This window comes from Perca fluviatilis, chromosome 2 (assembly GCF_010015445.1).
Source record: "Perca fluviatilis chromosome 2, GENO_Pfluv_1.0, whole genome shotgun sequence".
Classification (NCBI taxonomy): Eukaryota; Metazoa; Chordata; class Actinopteri; order Perciformes; family Percidae; genus Perca; species Perca fluviatilis.
Genome location: NC_053113.1, coordinates 20120638 through 20144360, shown reverse-complemented (window position 1 = coordinate 20144360; position 23723 = coordinate 20120638). Strand labels below are relative to the sequence as shown.

At 39.2% G+C, this 23723-nt stretch overlaps 3 protein-coding genes across 5 annotated transcripts; 1 reads left to right on the top strand and 2 right to left on the bottom strand.

The window, feature by feature from the left end:
• Window positions 1-2822: 2822 nt before the first annotated feature.
• LOC120547993 (T-cell surface glycoprotein CD3 epsilon chain-like) lies at window positions 2823-7289 on the top strand. Its single transcript, XM_039783867.1, has 5 exons — window positions 2823-3093; window positions 3685-3885; window positions 3985-4128; window positions 4510-4568; window positions 6105-7289. The coding sequence occupies exons 1-5, from the start codon at window positions 3021-3023 to the stop codon at window positions 6162-6164; spliced, it is 537 nt and encodes a 178-aa protein (XP_039639801.1). The 5' UTR covers window positions 2823-3020; the 3' UTR covers window positions 6165-7289.
• A 4029-nt stretch (window positions 7290-11318) lies between these two features.
• On the bottom strand, window positions 11319-13469 carry LOC120572492 (T-cell surface glycoprotein CD3 gamma chain-like). Its single transcript, XM_039821834.1, has 7 exons — window positions 13407-13469; window positions 13004-13081; window positions 12812-12841; window positions 12513-12716; window positions 12203-12346; window positions 11934-11986; window positions 11319-11820 (listed from the first exon to the last, which is right to left on the bottom strand). Exons 2-7 carry the CDS (start codon window positions 13056-13058, stop codon window positions 11767-11769), a joined length of 540 nt encoding a protein of 179 aa, XP_039677768.1. The 5' UTR covers window positions 13059-13081; window positions 13407-13469; the 3' UTR covers window positions 11319-11766.
• A 1560-nt stretch (window positions 13470-15029) lies between these two features.
• LOC120570259 (transmembrane protein 25) lies at window positions 15030-22874 on the bottom strand. Of its 3 annotated transcripts, none has more exons than XM_039818516.1 (9): window positions 22549-22874; window positions 21715-21835; window positions 20276-20620; window positions 19891-20181; window positions 19582-19713; window positions 19429-19462; window positions 17694-17791; window positions 16010-16096; window positions 15030-15848 (listed from the first exon to the last, which is right to left on the bottom strand). In XM_039818516.1, exons 2-9 carry the CDS (start codon window positions 21791-21793, stop codon window positions 15775-15777), a joined length of 1140 nt encoding a protein of 379 aa, XP_039674450.1. In that variant the 5' UTR covers window positions 21794-21835; window positions 22549-22874; the 3' UTR covers window positions 15030-15774. The 3 variants fall into 3 exon arrangements, with proteins under 3 accessions (XP_039674450.1, XP_039674442.1, XP_039674458.1); XM_039818508.1 differs by having other exon boundaries at window positions 17694-17794; window positions 22549-22866; XM_039818524.1 differs by lacking the exon at window positions 21715-21835 and having other exon boundaries at window positions 17694-17794; window positions 22549-22862.
• Window positions 22875-23723: the final 849 nt, after the last annotated feature.

The following is a 23723-nucleotide window of genomic DNA, read 5'->3' as shown; positions in this document are numbered from 1 at the left end:
TTTTATTATATTAGGTTACATTTAGGATAAGAGGATAATATCAGATGTATCCTTCATAGAGAATGATGATAGAGAACATCTGTTGAGGATGATGGGAGCGAAGACGGCAGGGAGCTCTGAGCACAGTGTGGAAATGAGAGCTGAGGAACTGGAAAGTAGGCAGAGCAGTGCAGACCAGTTGTTGCCAGAGGATCCAGGACTATGGCCAGATAAATTTGCAGATGATCAGAGAGACACCATAGTACGCAGGTTGGCAAGTAAAGGTCCAGAGAAAACAAACAAAATGTAGGAGTAACCACAGTAAAGTAGGCTAGAGAATGTTGACAAAGGAGGTTTGAAATGTGTGTCATCAGGCTACTCTAAGCATTACAGTTAATAGTTATTACCCTATAAACATCTAGGCCTATAGATTCATGTGTACAGAGGCCTGATTATTATTATTTATTTTTTTTTGAGTTGAGGAGCATGGGGGGACATCAGGACTGCCTATGCATAGGGCCCAGGATCTTGTGCTACGCCCCTGTGTAGGTTATTAGTCATTTAAAACGTAAAAATGTATTAAAAAGTTGAAGTTTATAGCTTTAATTTGAGTCAACATCAAGCTAGCAAGCTAAAGCAATGTGGTAGCTAGCTTAACATGTTTGTCAAGAGGTCGGTTGGGGATGGTTGTTGTGGAGATCAGGGGCGATTCTAGGATCAGACCTTTAGGGGGGGCTCAGCCCCTAATGAGAATATGACACAGATACAGTATTAACTCCCCTGCTAAATCAGCAATTATTAGCTGATAATCTCTGAGCTAGCTACTGAACAACGTCATCTTATGTTTTTTTGACACTATTAACAAAATGACGGAACTAAACCTGACACTTTATAAGTCACAGTAAAAGACCAATGTGACACAATGTTCTAACATTCAGCAATTTTAGTTGCTTACGTTTCAATTTGGGTTCTAATCTGCGCCTAAAATTACCAACTTCTTCTCTGGGGAGTACCAACGTTAAACTTTACAACTGTCTCCTGCTCTCACTCTGACAGATTAGATGGAGACTCAGCCAAAGGCAGGAGTCTCTCACAACCACCTCCCATTGGCCAACACTATGTTTCTGTTAACCCTTTCCTTGACGGGGTTACAGGTACATAGCAGTTTCAAGCCCTTTGAACCTGTTATTGTTTGTCCTTTGTCACTAACAGACAAGTTCGCAAACTCTCACTTGAAGCACTAAAATAGTGTTCATATATTAAAAAACATGTTTTACTGAGACCCCATTCATAACAATAGGGACAACCAAACCCATACCTTGTGACACAATGTGTCAGAGTGTCTTTGATGGTTAATTACTTCTTGTTACAATAGGTTGTGAAAATAAAAGGGATACCAATTTCAAGGCAATATATTAAGCTTTCATTCAATGTAGGAATGACTATTTAGAGATGTTTTAATGATGAGCAAATTAAACAAGAGTAAAAAGTGTGACAACCAACCCCGGTCTCCTTAATAAAACATTTAAGGCACTAATGCCTCTTTATGATATGACATATTATGACTTCATATTGTGGGATATGGTATGGTTTTGACATTTTATGTGTAATCTATGTTGAGACCTCCTGGATCAAATTGTATTCATAATTGATTTGACTTTAATCGTCAAAAAACAAGCAAGTTAATTAAATAAAATGAGTTTGTCAGAAAAACAACATGGTTAAATAGAAATTCCTTTTACCAATTAAATAAATGTAATAATAACCCAGTGAACTGACTGATTACCAGTTTGAACCACTTGGGGGCAGAGCTGCACTCTGATGTACACTACCTCTGTAGTTCTAGGCTGAAGCATGTCAGTAAAAGAGCAAACAGGCTGGTATTTAGTTCTCAACTTTTATGGCTGACATGTTTTTTTAAAGTTGGAAGTTAAATGTCACTGAGTTAAAATGTGTAACTGTGAAATGACAAGTGCATTTAATGTTATGTTGACATCACAAAGGTGTATAATCAATGTAGAATCTCAATAGTCAACCTAGACAATGTTGTAAAGACATTTTTTATCAACTTTAATTGTGGCCTAAAACTCTAAAAATCAGATCGGCCACGTTTATGGGTATCTCGTTTTTGACCTTTTTACATATGACTGCTACATGTCAGCTTTATAACTTGCAAACATATAAGTTCATGATGAACTGAAAAATAAGCAGTAAAATGATCAATCTGCATCTGGTACCACTTTAAAATAAACATTTTAAATAGCCTACACATTCAATAGCCTGCTGTTCATGCAAAAGTTAAATTATCAAAATCAGTTGTTCTACTGTACAAAGCTTAACAGCCTTGATATCAGAGTGTATTATATATTATTTACAGTAACACTCAGTTCTTGATTCTTATCACCTACTGTAGGCTACTGTGAAGATGTATTAAGGGAAATGCATATAAAACCCATACGAATGCAATTTGACCTCAACTCTACAAACATGAGCCATAAGAATTATTGCTGAATCAAATCATAAAGTCAAGTCCAGCTTGATTGCACAGATACAAAGCACTATGAGTTATGCATTTTAAGTTTCTGGCAAAAAGAATCAGTCAGGACTCACATAAAGGAGTATTTCTATGCACCATATTCACTCAGTTTGAGGTTTAACCGTGAGATCATCTTCAAAAAATGCTTCCTGTGGGGCGTGTGTTTGTGTTTGTGTGTGTGTGTGTGTGTGTGTGTGTGTGTGTGTGTGTGTGTGTGTGTGTGTGTGTGTGTGTGTGTGTGTGTGTGTGTGTGTGTGTGTGTGTGTGTGTGTGTGTGTGTGTGTGTGTGTGTGTGTGCTTAGAGAGAGATCGAGTCAGAGGGAGAACCACCACGTCTACTTCTTTTAATCTGTTAGTCTTATTGAACAGGCAGCGTAGTGTTTGTTAATATCTTGTAGTGAATACATTACTACAGTATTGTAATACATTACAATACTAACCTGATCTATAGAGTAAAACGCTCAAGAAACAACAACAAACAAAAAACAGAGTTTGTCTTAAGAAAATGAACAGCATGGGTGTCCGGGCCACGCTCGCCGTCCTCCTCCTGTTCATAGCTACTGTGAAGGCTGCTGAAGGTAAATATCAGTAGTTCATTTCATTGTATTTTATTTTACATAACATTTTTCAAGTCATAAACTTTCAATATTGGTTTGGAATTATGATAACACACATTCTGACAACATATATAACATTTAAGAGCAACTTTTCCAATTTACTTCATTTCATTTCTATGCTTTAATTGCTCTAGCTGCTATGTTAAAAAGTGATGTATTCATTTTTGTTTGTTTCACCCCACTGTACTGTGTTCTTCTTTTATTCTGATTTACCAGTGGTGTATTTGGTAGTCTACTACTTATTTGTAGTGTAGTTGCCTGAAAAGTATATAACTTTGGATACATTTTATTTTAATCACTAGTTGTATTGTATTTTACTTATTGGAAATATTTCAATATATGTGTATATAAGACATTAGCATGATGTAATGCACAGTAACACAAGAACAAAAAACATCATTTGAGACTGAAGTGAGTTGAGTCTTGGAAACCCACCTCAGCTGTCTGATCATACTCAATTCTCCCTGAAAAGTAATGAGGAAGAAGGGTCCTGATGAAATGACAACCTAAAGCCAGTACACTGAGGTTAACTTAATATCTGTCCTATTACAGGACAAGTAACATTCTGGAGAGCAAATTTCACAATGACCTGTCCTGGTGAAGGGAATTGGTTCAAGAAAGAATCTGTCTTTAATGGGAGAGAGTACACACAAGTTTATGATGGCAATTCCAAAGGCTTATACCGCTGTGAATACGTTACTGTTGAAGGAAGTCAATTAAAGAAGACATATTATTTCTACGTGAAGGGGAAGGGTGAGTTAAAAAAAAAAGCATGATTTATCACAATGTTTTATCTGTGTTAGTTATCCTTACTGAGCTTTCACTCGTTTACTGCTGTTTGTTGTCCTCTAGCGTGTGCAAACTGCTTTGAGCTGGACTCGTGGGTGGTTGGGCTGGCCATTGTTCTGGACGTGTTGGGGACAGCATTTGTGATGATGGTCATTTACAGGTACACCAAGAAGAAATACTCAGCTGGACCTAGTCAAGCTTCCAAAGGTATGCACTCAAGCAGTTCACAAAGAACACAGCGGTTAACTACTTTACATGTCTTAGTTGAGTAAAAGTTTACCTATGTCACTTGGACCGATGCACTTTTCATGCATCTTTGAGTTTTGATACATGTTGATTTTTCTGTGAGACCTATCAGCAATTGGGAAATATAATTGTATATCTAGTATACTTATGCAGCTGATGCAGCTTTTGCAATTCCTATTTCAATTATTTGTAATAGACCTATTCTGTTAGACTTCCTGGGTAGGGACTCACTTTACTGGTAAGGCAATGCATCATTTAGCTGCATGCACAACCAACCACAAGTAAAGTCTGATAGCACAAGTGATTGGAAATATCACTGATCTCTCTGTCATTATCTTGTAGCTCCTGCTCGTCCAGCAGGCCCCCACCAGGGTCCACCTGTCCCACACCCTGACTATGCGGTAGGTATTGTGCACTTCATTTTCAGATGCATTTTACTTTTACATTTTGTTGCATTCAAAATATTGTCTTTTCCATGTCTAGTTAAAATAAGCGCAGCAGTAACTGGTAATCATGTTTCAACCAGAAATTGTAAATCGTCAAGCATAATCTGTGTCAATGCGTTTTTTAAATAAAACCAAAAGCAAAAGATGACTTTTGTCAATATTCGTTTTCAAAACCAAAATAAAAAAAACAGACAATGACTTGTTTTTCCAATTTCTGATTTTGTTCTGAAATGGAAAAAACTTATGACAACAGTTTCATTGAATTTTGATATTTTCAACTGACACAAATTGCGTGACCCGGAAGTGATCTCTACTAGGACACTATCAGGTATAGTACAAAACATACTAATACAAAAAGAAACAGTAACATCATTGTCCAGGACTGGAGGATTATTCGGTCATATTATGCAGCTTTTTGACGATGGCAAAACGCCGAGATTTCCAATGGTCGGAAATGACTGTCAGAAGACGCGGCCAGTAAGCATCACTGAAGCATCAATAATATGACATTAGACTCGAGAGAGGGTTGGATTTAAAAGGTTTACATTTTTGGTTTTGGAAAGGAGTATTGAGAAAACAAGTAATATTTTGCTTTTTGGTTTTATTTTGAAAATTGAGAACGAATGATACACGGATTCCAGTGTTCATGCAAAAAAATCATGGAAAAAGAAAATTACTTGAAGTTAGACAGGGTGATTTTTGTCTATTCATTTTTAAAAACTTAAGTAATAGTTATTTTGAGAAATACATTAATATTATCTCTCACTGAGAGTTTGATGACAGACCTGTCTTCCCAAAATCATGTTGCCATACAAATAAACTGCATTCTTAATTACGCAAGGGACATGTATTTTGTCCCAGATTAGTTTGTTTTTGATGTATCACAAATACGTTTCTACAAGTCTGCGTTCAAAGTCTGCGTATAGTTGGGGGTCGGGGTTGAAGGATGGGTCCAGGGGTCCTGGCAAAGGTCCAGGGTTCGAATCCGACCTGTTACAAATTTCCTGCATGTCTTCCCCCTCTCTTTCCCTTTTCTCACCTAGTTGTCCTGTCAAAAATTAAAGGCGGAAAAGCCCCCAAAAAAACAAAACAACTGCAGCTGTTCCAAACATACGCTGGTACTGTACGAAGACATGTCGAAACAAAAGTAATCCAGGAACTCAACACATAATTGAGAATGCAGTTTAGTTGTATGGGTACCTAATTTTTTAACCCATCATAAAATTTAAAAATCTTCTCATCTAACTAAAAAAAAAAGAAGCTAAAACTTAAACAAACAATTACATTTTCTAAGTTAATATACTCTATTTCATTTTAAAAACTCTACTTCCTGACAAAGTTTACAAATGTCCCTGGAAGCCAGTGTGACTGTGATTAATGGTTTTATTGTGTACTGTGATTAACCATCTTAAAACAAAACATTTCCCAAATGTATGGAATTATATGACTCTATGATGGACCTAATGTTGTTTATGTTGTTTTTTTTGGCAGCCACTGAATCCTCGCACTCGCGCCCATGATGCTTATGATGTCGTCAACAGGATGGGATAAAGACAAGTCATCTGTCTGCTCTGGGTCACTGGTTAAAAGGCTGCTCATGCGAAGGCGACATTCATAAAATACATACACGAACATCAGTCATGCTCCCAGTAGCATGCATACACTGGCTTTTGCTCTCTTGGATTTAGAGGGTCGCTTGACCCAAATGGCAAAAAAAATATATTACATAGCCAGGCAATGTAGTTCAGGTTTAAGTTGTCCAGGTATGCTGCCACCACCGTGGTACAACAGAGCTGAATGGCATTTAATTTGGGATCCTCGCAGTATTTACAAATTTTAAAAATTAAAAATACATTAAAAAACTACTTAGTGACTACTTTCTTACTGTCTTCCAAAGAAATAGTCCACATGAAAACTGTTGTCAGTGTATATGGTGGATTATTCTGAGAAACAGGTATGTTGGTTCTGTGTGTTGCTGTACATGAGTATGTCCCAACCTCAGGGTACTTCTGCTTAATATACATAATATACAGATAATGTTCTTTTGATATTGTCAACTGGTGTCGGCCTTAAATGATATGATGAAGCATTGAGATCATAGTTAAAAGTGCTGTTATACTGGACTGCATTATATTCAGAGGTGTTTCTAATATCCTTCCCTTCTCATGTATGTAAATAGAGAGATTCATTAACTAGAATTTAACCTAGGACCTCACTAATAAACATAATTGACTTAACACATTTTCAACGTCCCAAACATTTAATATTATCAGCGTCGTTAAGATAGAATTTATGGCAGAGCTGCTGGATTTCATTAGATTGTACAGGTGTACCCAAATAAAGTGATCACTGAGTCTATGCAGTATATGTTTTTGTAGTGTACTGACTCTGTAATATACAGCGTTGGCTGAGAGTCTAATTTACAATAGTGTCATAGATAAAAAATCACTTTGTCGTGTCAAATAGAGAGATACCCGAATACATGTTTTCTGTACATATATGTTTATGTTGTCAGACATGTAAAACATTTCTGCACAAACTCATTTTGCTGATCACATCAAGACGCTTACTGCATTTTCTTGTCTGTTTTTCCGATCTAATCTGTTGTGTAAATCTCCTTGTTACTGCAATGGACACACACACATGTCACTGATGAATAAACCACAGTCAGCAGTGTTCTGTTTCTTCTTTGTTCATGGCCGGAAACAATACTGAGATGTTTCTTCAAATATAACTGTATGCGATTCATGAACCGCAGCCCATATATCCGTAGCACACCCACATGCCATCAATGTGTTTTCATTACTATAGAGCGTCTCTTGGTGTGAGTAACATGACATGCTCTCTTTGGAAACATAAATCTCCGAAACTTGTCTCAGTGCATAAACATACTTTATACCCATAGGGCGCACAATGGAAATGTTGTGTCAAGTTTTGCCCTTCTGTGTCAAGTTTTTCCCAGCAGTGACTGAGCACAGCTGTACTGATGGAAATGAAAGTGAAAAACATGATGTAATATTTATTCTTCTACTAATGATTAATAATTCTAGCATACTGCATGCAGCTCCAAGGTGTAGTGTTTAGTGGAAACATACCCCCACTTACTGTTCAGTTATCTTCATCTAACATCAGCTGTATGTGTGAGAGAGAAACAAAAAGATAGAGGAGGGGGAGGGGGTGGTATACAATGTGCTCCTCTATCTGACTGTCTTAACCCGAGTCAAACCGTTCCCACACAGACCTACATCTGCTCAACAAGTGTATGTGCTTGCATGAGCGAACAGCTGTGCACTAATGTACATTAACGTGTGTGAGTGTGTAAAAATGTGTGCATTGGTTTAGTGTGTGTATGTGTGTGTGTGTTTGCGTGTGCGTGGGTTGATCAGGGTTGTGTATGTGAGTGGAGCTGTCTAACTTTCGTTGTTTGATCTCTACCCTCTTCCTCTGGTAGAAAACAGCAGTTTGTAGCTTTGTCACAGCAATGCCAAGAAGAAAGTGAAGAAATCTGAGCAGTGATCAAAGAATTTAAACTATAGGATTATCTGACATGAGAGGGTGGGGGAGGGGGCCTCTTCCTCTCAGATAGTCTGTCCTCCTCTTCTTTGTTACTATTTTAACCTTTCTGTCTCTGCCATCTTCAGCTCTGCTTTCCTCTTCAACCTTGTGTAATACTTTCTATCTCTTGTTGTCTCTCTACAGTATATTTTCACCTATTCATATCTTAGGCACAGCAGACTGAAATGGACCTCTGAAACATTATCAACCTTAAAAGATGGTAATGAAATACAGCAGCAACAGCAAGTGATGGAGGACATTTTCAGAACATTTAGTAAAACTACAAATACAACAATTTAAAAATATTCCACTGTTAGTAAACAACCTAAATGAAAATAAAAGTACAGTATTGTACCTAAAATCTACTTCTTTATTTGGCAACACCTGTAGTCACAGGTAGTTAGAGGTCGGTTTGAAACTACAGGTAACTTAATGCAGCTCCGATACAGCTGTAGGTGAGTGAGCAGTAAACAGTGAGGCTGACATCAATGAGAAAATGTTACAATCAGTAACACTGGACTAATGCATGTTAGAATCCAGGGCGGAAATGGCAGACTCCGACACTGAAAATGAAAACTACTATATAGCGAGGTAACTCTTGAATGTAAATAAATTTAATGACTTTTGCTATAAAATCATAACACGCCTCCCAGTTATTGGGCTCCCAACCCCTAACCTCTCAGACCTCAACAGCACAGCCATCACACGCAGAGCTCACATCATAGCACATCCTCAGCCCATTCTTAAAGACTGTTTTATGCGTCTGCGTCGAATCGCCGACGTACCCCCGCAGACCCCTCTGCGTCGCCGCGAACCCCCCTCTGAGCCCTGTGCCGTAGCTCAACGTGCACCTTAAAAAATTTGTAACTTCACGTCAAGGCGACGCAGACCACAAGGACTGTGATTAGTCAACTCGTCCTGTGTGGTGATAGTCGGTTTTTCAAGCCTACTGTGGGGAGTAGCAACATGCTAGTTCCCTGACATAAGCTTTGCAAATAAACTCAGACATATTTTGGTTACAATGACGGGGTTATCCTTTTGTAAAGTGTCTATATGTCAGTAAAGTTTTGAAATTAGCACTTCGCCAGCAAGCAGTACTTTGTGGGCGGTTGTGCTAAAGTTTGCTCGCTAACATAACATAAACTGGCTGGCAGACACCTTGCAAATAACCTCAGACTTATTTTCTGGTTACAGTAACTAGTTCAGTGGATTTAACTGTGTCTATTTCTCGATACTTTTTATAAAATCTAAGCAAGAAAAGGCCAAACAAATAAGATTAATATTTTAGCACGACGGTCTATGGGGTTTGCCATTCTGAGTACCGTTTTGGTGGTGAGCAAGTGACACAGACACAGGCGACACCACCACACACACAGTGTTGGGAAGGATACTTTCAAAACGTATTCCGTTACAGAATACATGCCCAAAAATGTAATTTGTAACATATTCCGTTCAATCTGAGTAACGTATTCTGAATACTTGGATTACTTCCACATTGAATTACATTTTATAAGTGTAGGAAAGCGGACATCACATACAGCTTACTAAACAGGCCTATTCTGGTGTTTTCTTCTGTTCCAACTGGCTGAATGTGTACCTGAACAAGCAGATAGATTTTTGTATTTGTAGTCCCGAACTGCATACTATGGGGCTAGTCAGTCTTTCAACAGCTCTGGGGCTAATAAATCAGCACGTAGGAGAATTTAAAGTCGCACTTCAACTATAAAATAGCAAGGTGACTAAGTAAAACTACAGCGGACGACTACCCTTGGCTAATAAAAAAAAAAAACTTACTTTAAGATGCTTCTTCAGGTTGGAGGTGGAGTAATTTGGACACTGAAAGGAGGTTGGTTGCTGGCAAGCAGAGGTTGCACTGCACAGTCATATTTCGTTCTCCCTGTTCTTTGTTTAATGTGAAATGTGGTTTGAATTTCCAAGATAGAAATGCATTCCTGCCCTGGCTCTGTTGTGCCAGTTCCGGCTCTACCTCTACAGTGATCACACAAATAACAAATTTTTTCGTTTTCATATTGGGGCTTCTGGGAAATGCATGGAGTTGCCTTTATTTATTCAGAGAGTGAATAAGCTGGTGAAATAGAGAAGTATCGTCATGTAATCCATTGATTTCAACAATCTAACTGTATTCTAAATACCAACTATTTAAATTGTAACTGTAACAGAATACAGTTACTCATAATTTGTATTCTGAATAAGTAACGCCGGTACATGTATTCCGTTACTCCCCAACACTGCACACACACCCCCTAGCGTTATGGCGGTGAAATGTACCGCGATGCAAAGCAACCCCGACGCAGAACTCCGAAAGGGTCACCACGCTGTAGGAGCGACGGCGTGGAGTTGACGCAAAAGCATAAAACAACATTTACGCTGCATCCCTCTGGCCGTAGATACCGGCCCCTGCCTGAAAACGGTATGTTATGGCAGGGGGAGTTTTGTTCCCTCTGACATGTGGCAACATATTTCCTTGGTAAAGGATAATAAAGAATCTATCTATATATGGAAATGTATGTTTTATGCATAAGTATAAAGCCATATGCAGAAAAATTGGCCCCTGTGACTGATATATTATTATATATTAAATTAGGCTATAAGATTAATATTGATGCATTAAAGTGTAAGCAGCATTTTACTGTTAGAACTGGTCAAGGTGGAGCTACTTTTAACTAATTGTAATATACAGCTTGTTTAAAAAATGTTTTTAAATTTTTTTTCTTTTCTTATTTATTTGTGAAATATTGGATATTAGACCTCTTTAAGCCTCAAACAATTATTTAAAAGAAACCATCTGAGTGGTTTTAGAGGGGAAATGTCTCTGTTGTGGAGCCCCAAGTAGACACTGCTTTTTTTAAGGGGTCACAAACCAAACAAGGTGGGAGCCATTGGCTTAATCTTAAACAGTGCGTTATTTTTATAAGATTATCATATATTTTAAAATCTTAAATAAAATCGTAATCTGAAAAGTAAGTAAACTACTAATCGTTGTTGACAGAACAAAATATATATAACATTAAAAAGCACAATACATCAGAAGTAGCAAGTAAGTACCTCAAAACTTTATCTAAGTACAGTTCTTGAGTAAGTTACTTTCCAACACTGGTTATAGCTACCAGCATAACAAGACAGCACACGTTTCTTTTCCTCAGTTCTTTATTTTGCATCATAACAATGATACATGAAATTAAAATAAACACTTGATTTTTAAGTCATGATACGAGGTGGCTGTAGCCCTACTTACAGTACAGAAAGAGAAAAAACATAGATAATGAATGAAAATACTACACACAAGAACAAAGACTGATAAACACTGAATTATAACATACAGAAGGTTAACAGTTACTCATTATGTGAGTGGTCTTTTTTACGTAAGAGTAATGTCTTACAGGCATGGTGAAGCTAAATGATAAGAAAAAAATCTAAAACAGTTTCATACAGCGCAAATTACATTAGGCTAGGAGCGACAGCCATCCCAGATACCAGACTTTTCCCTCCTGCAGATGTTGGAGTAGCAAAGGAAAACATGGAGAGTATGTTGTCAGCTGGGGGGTTGGGGGGTTTGCGTCCCAGGCCGAATCGCCTTTTATTTTCTGTTGTTAAGCTCATCATACGTGTCTTTCTGATGACGTTTCAGAGGCTGAGGAAGGAACAGTGGGGTAAAGATCAAAAGACTCGTTTATCATTTAATTATTTTTTTTAAATGTGATAATCGCATAATGGAAATGGATATGCCTTCACATTTCAGCTTACCTCGTAATGCACATTGGGAGCTCTGCTGCTTGCAATTGGCTGTCTATCAGAGCCTGAGGATAGATGTATTGATAATATCAATATAGCAAATCAACAAACGGGGTTAAGTTACAAACACATTTTGATTTGTTTTTTTTATTTAAGTTAATAAATTGTGAATGCCTGACTTTTTCTTGTTTTTTTGTATGTGTTATTGCTACTTTTACTAAAGGATGAATGAATGACTGATGATAGATGGATAGATGGATAAATAGATAGATAGATATTACTTTTCTTGTGCGAGGTGATTGGACCGATCCGGTTCTGAGATGCAGTGAGATAGACAGCCACTCCTATCACAATCGTAGCTGCCACGTTTCCAATGACTATTCCCACTATTGAAGGCAGGTCGAGCTCTATGCAGTTGTCACAGGCTGGACACACACATACACACACACCGGTGGCTTGAGAATCTGACATTTTGTAAGCATGATTACTATAAAAAAAATAAACTGTGTTTGAAACAGTGTAAATACTTGTAGGCTAATAAAATAAAAGTACACATAAACCTAACAAAAAAAGTCTTTCTGCAGAACTTACTTCGAAATTTCACATAGATCTTTGGTCCAACTATTTCACCGCCATCTGTACTGTTGTATGTACATGTGTACTCCCCTGTGTTGTTATCGGCGTATGGCAAGAATCCGTTTAAGACCTCTTTTTCTAATTCATTTTTAAAAAAATTATTTTCTCCACAAGTCAACTTAAGCCCACCAGAGGCCTCTTTCACTAGAATTTTAGGATCTGTGAGGAAAAAAAGAGAGATATAAACATACATTCAGGCATCTTGCTAGTTGATATTATGCAACTTAATAAAACTGTTAAAGCAGTCGTCTTACCTTCAGCCTTATCTTGACAACTGACAGATGCTGATGGAGGAAAAAAACATAAACCCATTTACTTTAATGAAATTGGCGAACAATTTGCTAAAATAATAAAATGTTATTTTTTTCTTAAAAACCCAACTGATGTAAGATGTTTGAACACAGTTTCTCCTCCTTTTGATTCCATGTCATTAAAACAAAACCTACCTGTCAGTGTCCAAAGCAGCAGCAAACAGGCTGGCAAAACTAATTGGCATTTCATCGTGTGTTTGCTCCTCTGAGTTCGGCTGATGACAGAAGGAGATATTTCAGAGAGAACATGCAACAGAAAACAGGAAGGGCGCCATTTTCTGCTCCCTGTCAACCATTTTATTCAACCTATTATAACAGATAACTGATGATGACGGACAAAAAAAATATTTTTAAATTGCTATTGCAAGACTAATATTAACTCATCTATAATTAGATTTCAGATTTTGGGTTTAGATGATTTTACTAAAATGAACTGTAATATTTGGTCCCCATCAACGCATACACTGGTGCGCAACACAATCTGTGATTAATTAAAAATACAATATGATACCCACAGGAAATTTGAAAAGTACTGACCTTGAAGTAAAGAGCTGCCGTGTCCCTGTTGTCAAAGCATCCAGTCTTCGTCTGTTGAAGTGTTGCTCTGTGTGTGTGTGTGTGTGTGTGTGTGTGTGTGTGTGTGTGTGTGTGTGTGTGTGTGTGTGTGTGTGTGTGTGTGTGTGTGTGTGTGTGTGTGTGTGAGTGAAGGAAGTGAGTGTGATTGGTTTATTTTCTGTCCCAGCAGGCTTTGTTGATTTCTACATCTGGGGGACTCTTTGTCTCTGTAACTTGCAGCAAATGACACTGGTGGAATATATCTAAGTACTGAAGTGTTCTTTGCTTGAGTATTTCCGTTTCATGCCGCTTAGTCTTCTTCTCCACCAGAGTTCAGAGGGAAATATTGGACTGTTTACTCCAATACATTTGTTTGACAGCTATTGTTACTAATAGTTAATATTTAATTAAGATTTTATATACAAAAACATGTTTCATCACGATGCTTTGTTTTAGATACGAAAACGCTATTAAAGATAAAACTAGCTCCAAATTGACTAACTGCAACAATGAAGTGCTACATAACTACATTATTTCACAAGCAATAGCAATCAACATAATTGAGCCATTTTTTCTTTCTATGTTACAATATCTACCTGTACTGAAGTACTGCAGGACTTTTATTTGGTAATGGAGTATGTTTACAGCTAGTTTTAGTCAAGTAAAGGATCTCATTATTTGCTCCGCTGCTGATGTCAGGATGTAACTGTCAGTGGATTTAAATGAACCTGGCCTGTAATATTTACTACATTGGCACCAGGAGAACTGCAGTGAATTGTTAATTAATTCTCTATCAACCACTGAACAGGACTTTATATTATTGTTATGCATGTTCAGGGATTTAAAATGTAACACCATTGTGGAAACTTGTGATTGATTTCACTGTACATTTAACCCTTATACTGCCATACTTAATTTCGTCAAAGCAGCTTCCACATTTTCCAAGCCATGCGCAGCAATCTGTGAAGGAAAATCTTCACATTGACAATAAAAATAAAGTCACTACCAGCCATATATTAACTGAAAAGACTGATTAACTCTGAACGCTACTTGCTCTTTGATCGTTTTTGTGTGCGATGCGTAGAGCAGCTCCAGCTGGTAAAGCAAAGACATGAACACAACCATGTGTGTTCACATTAATATTTTAATTCCCTGCTTGTTGTGAGTGTTTGTCCCGCTGTGTGTAGCAGAATACATTCCCTGTTCGGCACAGAAGCAGCAGAGAGAGAAAGCAAAGAGATGCTCCCACAACACAACTCTGGTTCCTGTCTGAATAAAAGCCACAACAACCTGTGACCTAGAGCTAACACCTGGCGCGCGCACACACACACAGACACACACAGCGCACACACACACACACACACACACACACACACACACACACACAGTCAAACTTGCATTATTTGTCTCCTGCACCTGCTATTGTAAAAAAAGAAGAAGCAGAGTATCAAATTTCCTCTTCACCAAATGCAGCAATGCTTTCACTACCACACAACACACTCAAAAACACATATCACGCTCATGACTATCCTCCATTTTTTCCATCATATAAAATATCTTAGAGCACCCCCTGGTGAGCGCCTGAAAACCCACAGCAAGCCCAGCATTTACTTCATACAATTTCGCTATTATCTTTATTAGATGTCCTCTTTTATACACATATACATATGCATACAAATATACAGTACATGACATGTTACATGTCCATATACAAATACGTACTCCTTAAATATGTACCATCTTATTTGAATATTATTGGTCAAAATGTCAAATCGCACGTACAGTAGATTATCTTGGACATTCTGGTGTTAGTATAGAACAATTAATGCATTCAAGTAATGCAACAGGGAGGAGGACATCATGAACATGTGGTTACAGGTGGAAATCATGTCGAAACATACAGAATATGAGCATTATTATGTAGCGTTCATTGCATTGCATTGTTGAGACATCACACCTGGGGTGTGTAGACCACAGCACTTGATTCAGAGAGACAAAAAACATTGACAGTTTTGTTTTGTGAACAAGGAATTCAAGTTCATGTATGAACTTGAGAAACAGAGTGTGTTGGTACTGTATGAGGCCCAGATAGACAGAGCTAGTTTCTGGTTCCTAGTAATACTGGTCCAGCTTAAAGGTGACTGATGATTGGTTCAGTGACTGAATGGCAGTTGCTCTGGGTCTTCTCTTAGACAGCTGCACCGTTGGAAGTATAGCTACACATGCACGTACAGTTTGTGTGTGTGTGTGTGTGTGTGTGTGTGTGTGTGTGTGTGTGTGTGTGTGTGTGTGTGTGTGTGTGTGTGTGTGTGTGTGTGTTTGTGTGTGTGTGTGTAAAACTTTGAGGTCAGTCAGAGCCAGATCTCCTCACTGCTTGTGCTGTTCACCTTATAGATGTAGCCCACCATCGGATATCTGGCAAAACCTGGGAATCATAAGGGCGGAAAGGGGGGGGGGCACGGGGGGAGAAGCATTTAGAGAAAACACAAAAAATAAAACACTCACTGCTGTTCCTCCACACTGAATCTAAAGTATAAATAAGAATTACAAAAAAAAATCAACAGTATCGGAGTGTATTTGCCTGACCTCTGGCAGCATAGGCTAAAGACAGATCTTCCTCCTCCTCCTCCTCTTTCTTCTCTCCCACAATGTTCTGCTGGGCGGCTTCTCGGGCTACAAGATATGATGCAAAAAGAATGGATACACAGCAGAATGCAAAAGAAAAGTATATGGATTAGTTTGCAGGGACAGTTCTTGGGAAATACACTTAATCTTTCTTGCTGCTGGTAAAATGAGAAGATTGATACAAATCTAATGTCAGAGAGTAGTATCTATCTACTCAACTAACTCTGGGCAAGAAAGTAAATAAGCGTGTTTCTCAAAATGTTTAACTATTTAGGAGTAAAAGCTGTTCATAAGGCATTTCTCCAGGCCCTAGTGAAACCATATGTATCTTTCCTCACATCCATGTGATACCATCATGGTTATTTTTAGAATAAGACAATAGTGTTTGGACTTGTATGTATTTGGAGTGCATCGTTTTGACATTGAATCCCATTTGATGACAATCAGATGTATCATTGCCATGCAGGACAACTTCCGAGGTCTCTATATATCTGTTGTGTCTGGGATGTTACTCTGCATTAGAGCCCGACCAATATATCGGCGGGCCGATATTATTGGCCGATATTAGGCATTTTCCAAACTATCGGTATCGGCATTTATAATGGCCAATATTTTATTTATTTTTTTAAATATTCATTCATCAGAATCATTTATAGTATTATATACAAATGACAAATGATTCTGATAATTGAATATTTAAAAAATAAAATAAAAACGGAAGAAACACCCTTCGACCATGTTATGAGTGTTGGCGTTGCATAGTTTGTCCACCAGAGGGCACTTTACAACGTCCCTGTGGGCAAGACTCTTTGATTATTTATTTGTTTTTATTGTCTTTTTGTTCAAAGGACTTTAAGTTTCATATCTTAAGTTTGTATTTTTATACATTTTATTAATCAGAACTTTAATATATTTTGATGTTCCTCTGTTCTGTTGAGACAATAAAACAAACGAGTTTATACAAGTTTTTTAGAAGTTTATTTTTTAACTGCATTATCATATTATTTTAGTGAGGACTCACAAATAACTACAAACAACTAATATTAAGGACATCTGTTTATGTTTTGTTACGCTTTTCTGTATTTTTTTTACAAGCGTGACTGGATTAACCCATTAGGGGGCCAGGGAGCTAAAACATTAGCACAAACTACTGAAGCACAGTGAATTGGGGCCCCTGAGAGTCTGGGACCCACTGTCAGTTGCTGTAAACAGCCATTTTATGCTGTGTTTAAGACCTGTAGGAAATATGGAAGTAATAACTTGCTTGCTCATAAGAAACTTGGGCAGCAATTTATTGCATTTTACACGAAAACTTCCGCTGTTCTCTCTATAGTTCAGCATGCAAGGCATCCTATTGTAAAAGGCTCCATTTTGCCAACCTTTAGCATTGATCATTGATTGTTGAAAGAACTAAAGTATTTGTATCGAGTGGTGTTTTTTGACTGACTTTTAATTGAGCTTATCTCCAGACTTTTGCCATCTTGTGACCCATTATTATAACTCAGCAAAACTAGCATACTGTACCATCTCATGAGTTTGCAAGTGTATCTTAATATATACTGTACTAGGCCAATGTCTGTCGCCCCTAAAGCTCCACTTATCTGTGTATGAGGTGAGGGTCTTTTTAATCTCCATAAATTCGTACCTTTTCTCAAAGTGTTGAGGTCGTTGAGCTGCATGTTGGAAGGCAGAGACATGTTCTCTCTGGGGATGGAGGTCTTATCGGTCTTTAGATTGGCTGAGCTGCTGTGAAGGAAATATGGAGGAGAGCTATCAACTTGGATGGACATCAAATATTCATAAGAGCACAAACATGCTTTCATCAGTGTTTTCCTTTCAAGCCACTAATGATGCTGAGATGGAAACTATTAGATAAGTGTGTGATACAGTGCCAGTGTAGTGTCAATAAAAGGGAGGTAGTTGTAGTGATTATAAAAGCAGATTGGGGATATCGCACTGGTTAAAAACCCTTACCTAACATAAAAGCCTTAACCCTCAAATAAGTTTACATTCTCAACAGTGACAGGCGGATTATGTGTAATATAGTCTATATCCTTGACGTTACACTTCCGGGATTGCTCCGGTGCCGCAGGAAATTCCGCTGGATGCATGTATTTTCACCGATGTCCGTTTCCTTTTCGCTTTCTTTGTGTTGGAATTTTAAACTCTGGTTGATTTCTGAGGACTATGGTTAACTGCTCCTCAGATCTCTGCAGGGTAAATCCAGACAGCTAGCTAGACTTACAGCGGCTCTGTGCGAAGCTTAGCGCCGCCCATGACGATTGTGATTGGTTTAAAGCAACACTATGTAACTTTTAGCGCAAGCTGTAGTTCCAATGAGACAACCTGTAGGGGGACCGAAGCGGGAAAAGTTACATAATGTTGCTTTAAAGAAATGCCAATAAACCAGAGCACGTTTTTCTCCCATCCCGGAATGATGCGTGGACTAGCCAGACCCTCCTCCGCTCCGCAGCGTCATGACTGAATATGTGACACTTTAAAGGAACAATCAAACAGTTTGGGGAAATTTGCTTATTCACTTTCTTGCTGAATGTTGATATGAAGCTACTGCTAGCAGCTTGTTAACTTAGCACAAAGACTGGTAACAGGGGGAAACAGCTAGCCTGGCATTGTCCAATGGTAACAAAATCCACTTAGCAGCTCCTCTAAAGCTTGCTACGTAACACTTTATATCTTGTTTGTTTAATCCGTACAAAAAGGATTCAAGGATTTATTATTGTCATTACACAATACAGGATTGTACAATGAAATTAAGTTGTTGGTTTCACAGGGTTCATGTGCCAGATAATTTCTTGACCTGGCGCAGTCACACTTCCTTCAGGGTGGGGGGATTTTGTTACCTTTCCCCCTGTTTCCAGTGTTTATGCTAAGCTAAGCTAACCGGCCACTGGCTGTAGCTCCATACTTACTGTATAGACATTAGTGGTGTTGATCTTCTCCTCTGACTCAAAGCAAAAAAAGGGAATGAATTTCTTTAAATGAGCCTCCAAGGACAGTTAATATGAAGTTGCAAATTAACATCTTAGATAAACCTATTACTTGTAGAGAATGAGAGACAGTGACATTTTTGAACAAAATCAATGTTCTTCCATTAGTCAGTCTCACAACTTTAATTTTACCAATTAACAGGATCAGACTTGCACTCATTTCACATTTTTCCTTAAAGAAGCCACATATCTGATATCAATTACAATTACAGTGGACACTTTCATCACTTATCACCACTTGGTGGTAAAAAAAAAAAAAAGACACTGTCTACCAAAACATATCCATCTACTGGATTTGAACCCATCCTGTTGGCATGTTTTACTTGCTCTCCATTCTGATTTCACTGACAGAAGTCTGATTCATTTATTTACCTTTTCTTGGTCATCAGAATCTCCACTGGCTCATCTGTAACATCATACAAGGAGATGTATTATCCTGCTGAATTAGTGTTATATACAACAATGCTAGAGTCACACATTTTCTAGCTGACTTGCCCACTTCACACAGACACACTCTGGTCTTACCAAAGGACTTGCTCTTGTTTTTTTGCATGAGGCAGAGAACAATCAGACTGAGGACAAGGAGGGCCATGAAGGCCATGGCTCCCCCAGTCACTATTCCCAGCATAGGTACCTCCACACGAGACTGCAGGAACTCTGGAGAGAGGGAGTTAAAGGAATAGTTCAACATTTGGGAATTATGCTTATTCGCTTCGAAAGTTAGACGAGATTAATACTACTCTCACGTCTGTATGGTAAAGATGAAGCTAGCTAGGACACAGTGAGCTTAGCATAAGAGTTCTCAGTTTCTCTTTGCCATTTGCCATCACTGACCTGCCAGTGTGAGGTTGCTCTGCACCGTTCCCACACTGTTGCTGACGTTCAGCGAGATATTCCCTGATAGGCTACCAAGCGTGACCTTCAGCGTGTGATTGGTCAACCAGGGGTAGCTTCGCGAGTCTAGGATGAGGAAGTCTGAGGTGTTGGCCACCAGCTGGCCGGACTGGTCCACGAAGGTGATGGTGGCAGGCGGGTTGGACCGTACCAAGGCAAAGAGGACCAGGGAGAGGCCAGGGTCTGAGGTTTCACTGTAGTGGGCGTTCAGCCTGAGGATCTCTGGCTGAACTGGGAGACGGAGAGGAGGAATAACTTTATTCCCTGTATAAACAGAAAATAGCTGGGTCCACTTACAGTCCTGAAATATTTCACAGGGACTCACACTGGATATTGAGTGTGACCGTGGCATTGTAGCTCTCTCCTGTCCTGGGGTTTGATGCGACACACACCAGCTCCCTGTCCCACTTCCTGGCCCGCAGCGAGAAGGTGCTGTTGTGATTGGTCGCCGGTCTCACGACCTCAGAACCTTCCTGCGACGTCATCACCAGGCGCCCATGGTTGGGCGGTGGCTCTCTCTGCTGCTCCCCATTCAGGTACCATGTTAGCAAGGGAGGGGCACGGGGATCCCAGCCGTCTGATTGGCAGTTGAACCAGTGCGTCATGTTCTCCTGCAGTGTCACAGATGCCCGGTGCTGTCCGTCAATTTTAGGAGCGGGCTCAATTGCACCTGCAAGTAAAGGATTAGTGTTGATGTGGCTATAATAGAACATTTAACAAAAGTTAAAACAACTTTTACCTAGCTTGGCAAAAATGTATTTCTATATATTTATGACTTTATATGTAACCTTTCACCTCACACAAATATTACAAGTTAAAGGAATTTGAGCAGTTACATGAAATTATTGATACTACTTTGCTGATTTTCAACCAGCTTTGTATCATTACAATGTGGGTAGTAGTTGCAAATTAACAATGTTTTAAAGAGCCCCTATTATGCTTTTTTGGGATCGTTTATATAGTTTATAGTATATAGTAGTATAGTATATAGTTTGTGTATATAATAGATGTATAAAGTACAAAAGAAAACCACATTTCATCTAAATTAAGCTTTCTCTCCCAAAGTCAGCAATTTTTCTCAACTGTGTGAAACCCCTTGCCCACATGTTGTTCCTGTTTGAAATTCCTCAATTAGTGTGTCACTGATTGAGAATGCCAGCCCAGTTTTTCATATGTGCTGCCCATAGGTGCTGGTACACTGATGGAAGAAGTGAAGTCGCTGTGCTGCAGCGAATTTCACAGAGGCCGAAAATAAACATTTTGGTTGTTGTAGGTTTTCTAAAAGGGAATAGGGAATACCACAGCCCCTTTTCTCTATTTTTTCTGGTGATGTAGCACCAATTTCAAAAATATATGTGCCTTGTTACTGCAAAGACAGCCCAGCTTTATGAATGTATGAACCATTTTTTCCAGTGGTCAAATACGTTTTTTTTTAACTATGAAGTTGAAGCAGTTAGCTTAGCCCAGAGACTGGGAGCAGGGGCAAATCAGCTAGCATGGCTCTGTCTAAATGAACTAAATCCTTATACGAACAAATCCAAAGTTCACTAATTAACACCTTATATTTCATTTGTTTAATCCATACAAAAACCAAGGAGAGACTCCAGCACAGAGCCAAGCTAACTGTTTGAAGCTTTATGACCTATTATTAACAACATTGTCATTAAAATAGGTGCAGTGCATTAACCTTGGGGTCATTTTTGTTTGAATTCTAATTAAGCAAAAGGAACAGGTCATATAGGTTACAGTTGCAGTGTGCCTTACCTGTCCAAGATAAGGCCAGTGTGTGAAGCAAGATGACAGCAGAGCCTGATGCCCACCTTCTCAGACACACACACTCCATACTGGCCCAATGGAGCACAGCACACACATACACATCTACCTGCTTTGAGGAGAAATGTGGACATAGTTACGTACAGTACATGTGTGGACAACTGTACACGGCTAAATTCCATTGGGGGTACATGAGGACAAAGGTTTTTGGTTTCTGGTGAATTACCCCTTTAAGACACATAGATTCTTGTTTGGAGGGGATTGTGATGCAAGCCTAAAGAGGCAGACAGAGCTACTGAATTGAAACTTTCAATGCAATGCATTAAAGACAAAAAACACAGAACACAAGACTTGTCACATAACGCTTACTCTTCGATAATTCACTGCCTGGTTAGCTTTGATTTGCAGACTTAGCCCATCATAACAATACAAAACATTCACAGGCCTGCTTGGGTCGAAGTTGACTGTGCACATGCACAGTGTGCGAGGAACGAGTCATGTCTAGTGCTTGCTTGCAATCTGGGTCATGTGATATGTGTGCGCACCTGACGAAAGCAGGAACTGAGCCATCAAGGAAACACTCATAATCCCACTACACATATGGAGACGACCAAGAACCTTCTTTTTAACACACATGATGGAAGATGTGGCTCTTTGCCCCCAGGTTGAAGATGCTGGGATGGCATTGACAATCAAAACAAGGGGCTATACACATTACACTGTAGACCCGATGCTGCACTTTGTAAGGCTGCATGCAGGCATTTGCAGAACAAAAGCCCTCTACAACACACACACACACACACACACACACACACACAGTATTACCTCAGCCCTTTCTGTAGATGCTGTTGTGATTCAGCCTGCTGGAGCTCCATGGCAGCGGAAGTGGAGAGGAGGGAGAGTGAAGGATGGTGGTAACAGAGTAGAGATGCGAGGCAGCTCTCCCTGACTCAGTTGCTTTCCCATCTGCGTACACTCATACATTTAAACACATACACACACACACACACACGGCTCTCTGCAGGGTACAGCAGCTCCAGTAGCAGCGTTCACTCGCTGGCAGGAGCAGGCTGACGCAGGCAGTCAGGAGGAGAGAGTGGGAAGGGAAAGGATGAGAGAAGGGGGGGGGGGCAGATGAGGAGATGGAGAGAAACAAGGCTGGGAGAAAGGGAAAGGAGCAGAGGATGCAGAGAGAGAAGGAGCGGAGAGTGGGCACAGAGTCGTGAGAGAAGAAAAAAAGAGCTGAATGTGGGAGAGGAGAGGAGAATATACAGTACAGGCTTGAAAACAAGAGCTCAATGCAAAACATCAATCTTTAACAATCTACTACATGGGATTGTGGTGGATAGAGGAGAGTAAACTGTCAGTTCAGAGGGATAAAAGAGATCCCTTCCTGTCATCCATCATTCCTCTCCATCATCAGGCAAGTTAAAGTAACCCCTGATATACAAACGCAGCCACTCTACATGGCTCACAGCGTCTGAGCTCAATTACTTCAGACTGAAAAGCCTCTGCAGTGCAGCTGTACAGACCCGAGCAGTGCCATGCAGAGCACTGCAGCCAAAAGGCAGACAAAAGAAACAAGCTCATAGAACTACGCTGTATGTTCTGCGCTAATGACAACATTTAAACTGGAATTACTCTTCAGGTAATTTTACTTGTGATCCCATTCCTTCATAAACTGCTATTCCACCGCTGCAAACTAGATCTAGTCTATGTTCTAGATGTTTCAAGGACAATTAATTATTATTTTTCCTATTATTTCTGTACATCCTATTAAAACCAAGCTGTGGTGATGAGAAACTCTTTTGCACCTCCAAAGATTTATAACTTAATATAAACTACTTTCTGTCTCCATCTGATGGACGGGACCTCAGCTGTGTAATAAAAAGCATCACATTGCGACAAGAGCTTGACAATAAATCGGCCAGACAGACAGAGATATAAGCCGATCAGCACATTGGAGATAAATCAATATCAGGGTATATGCCAGCCGATAA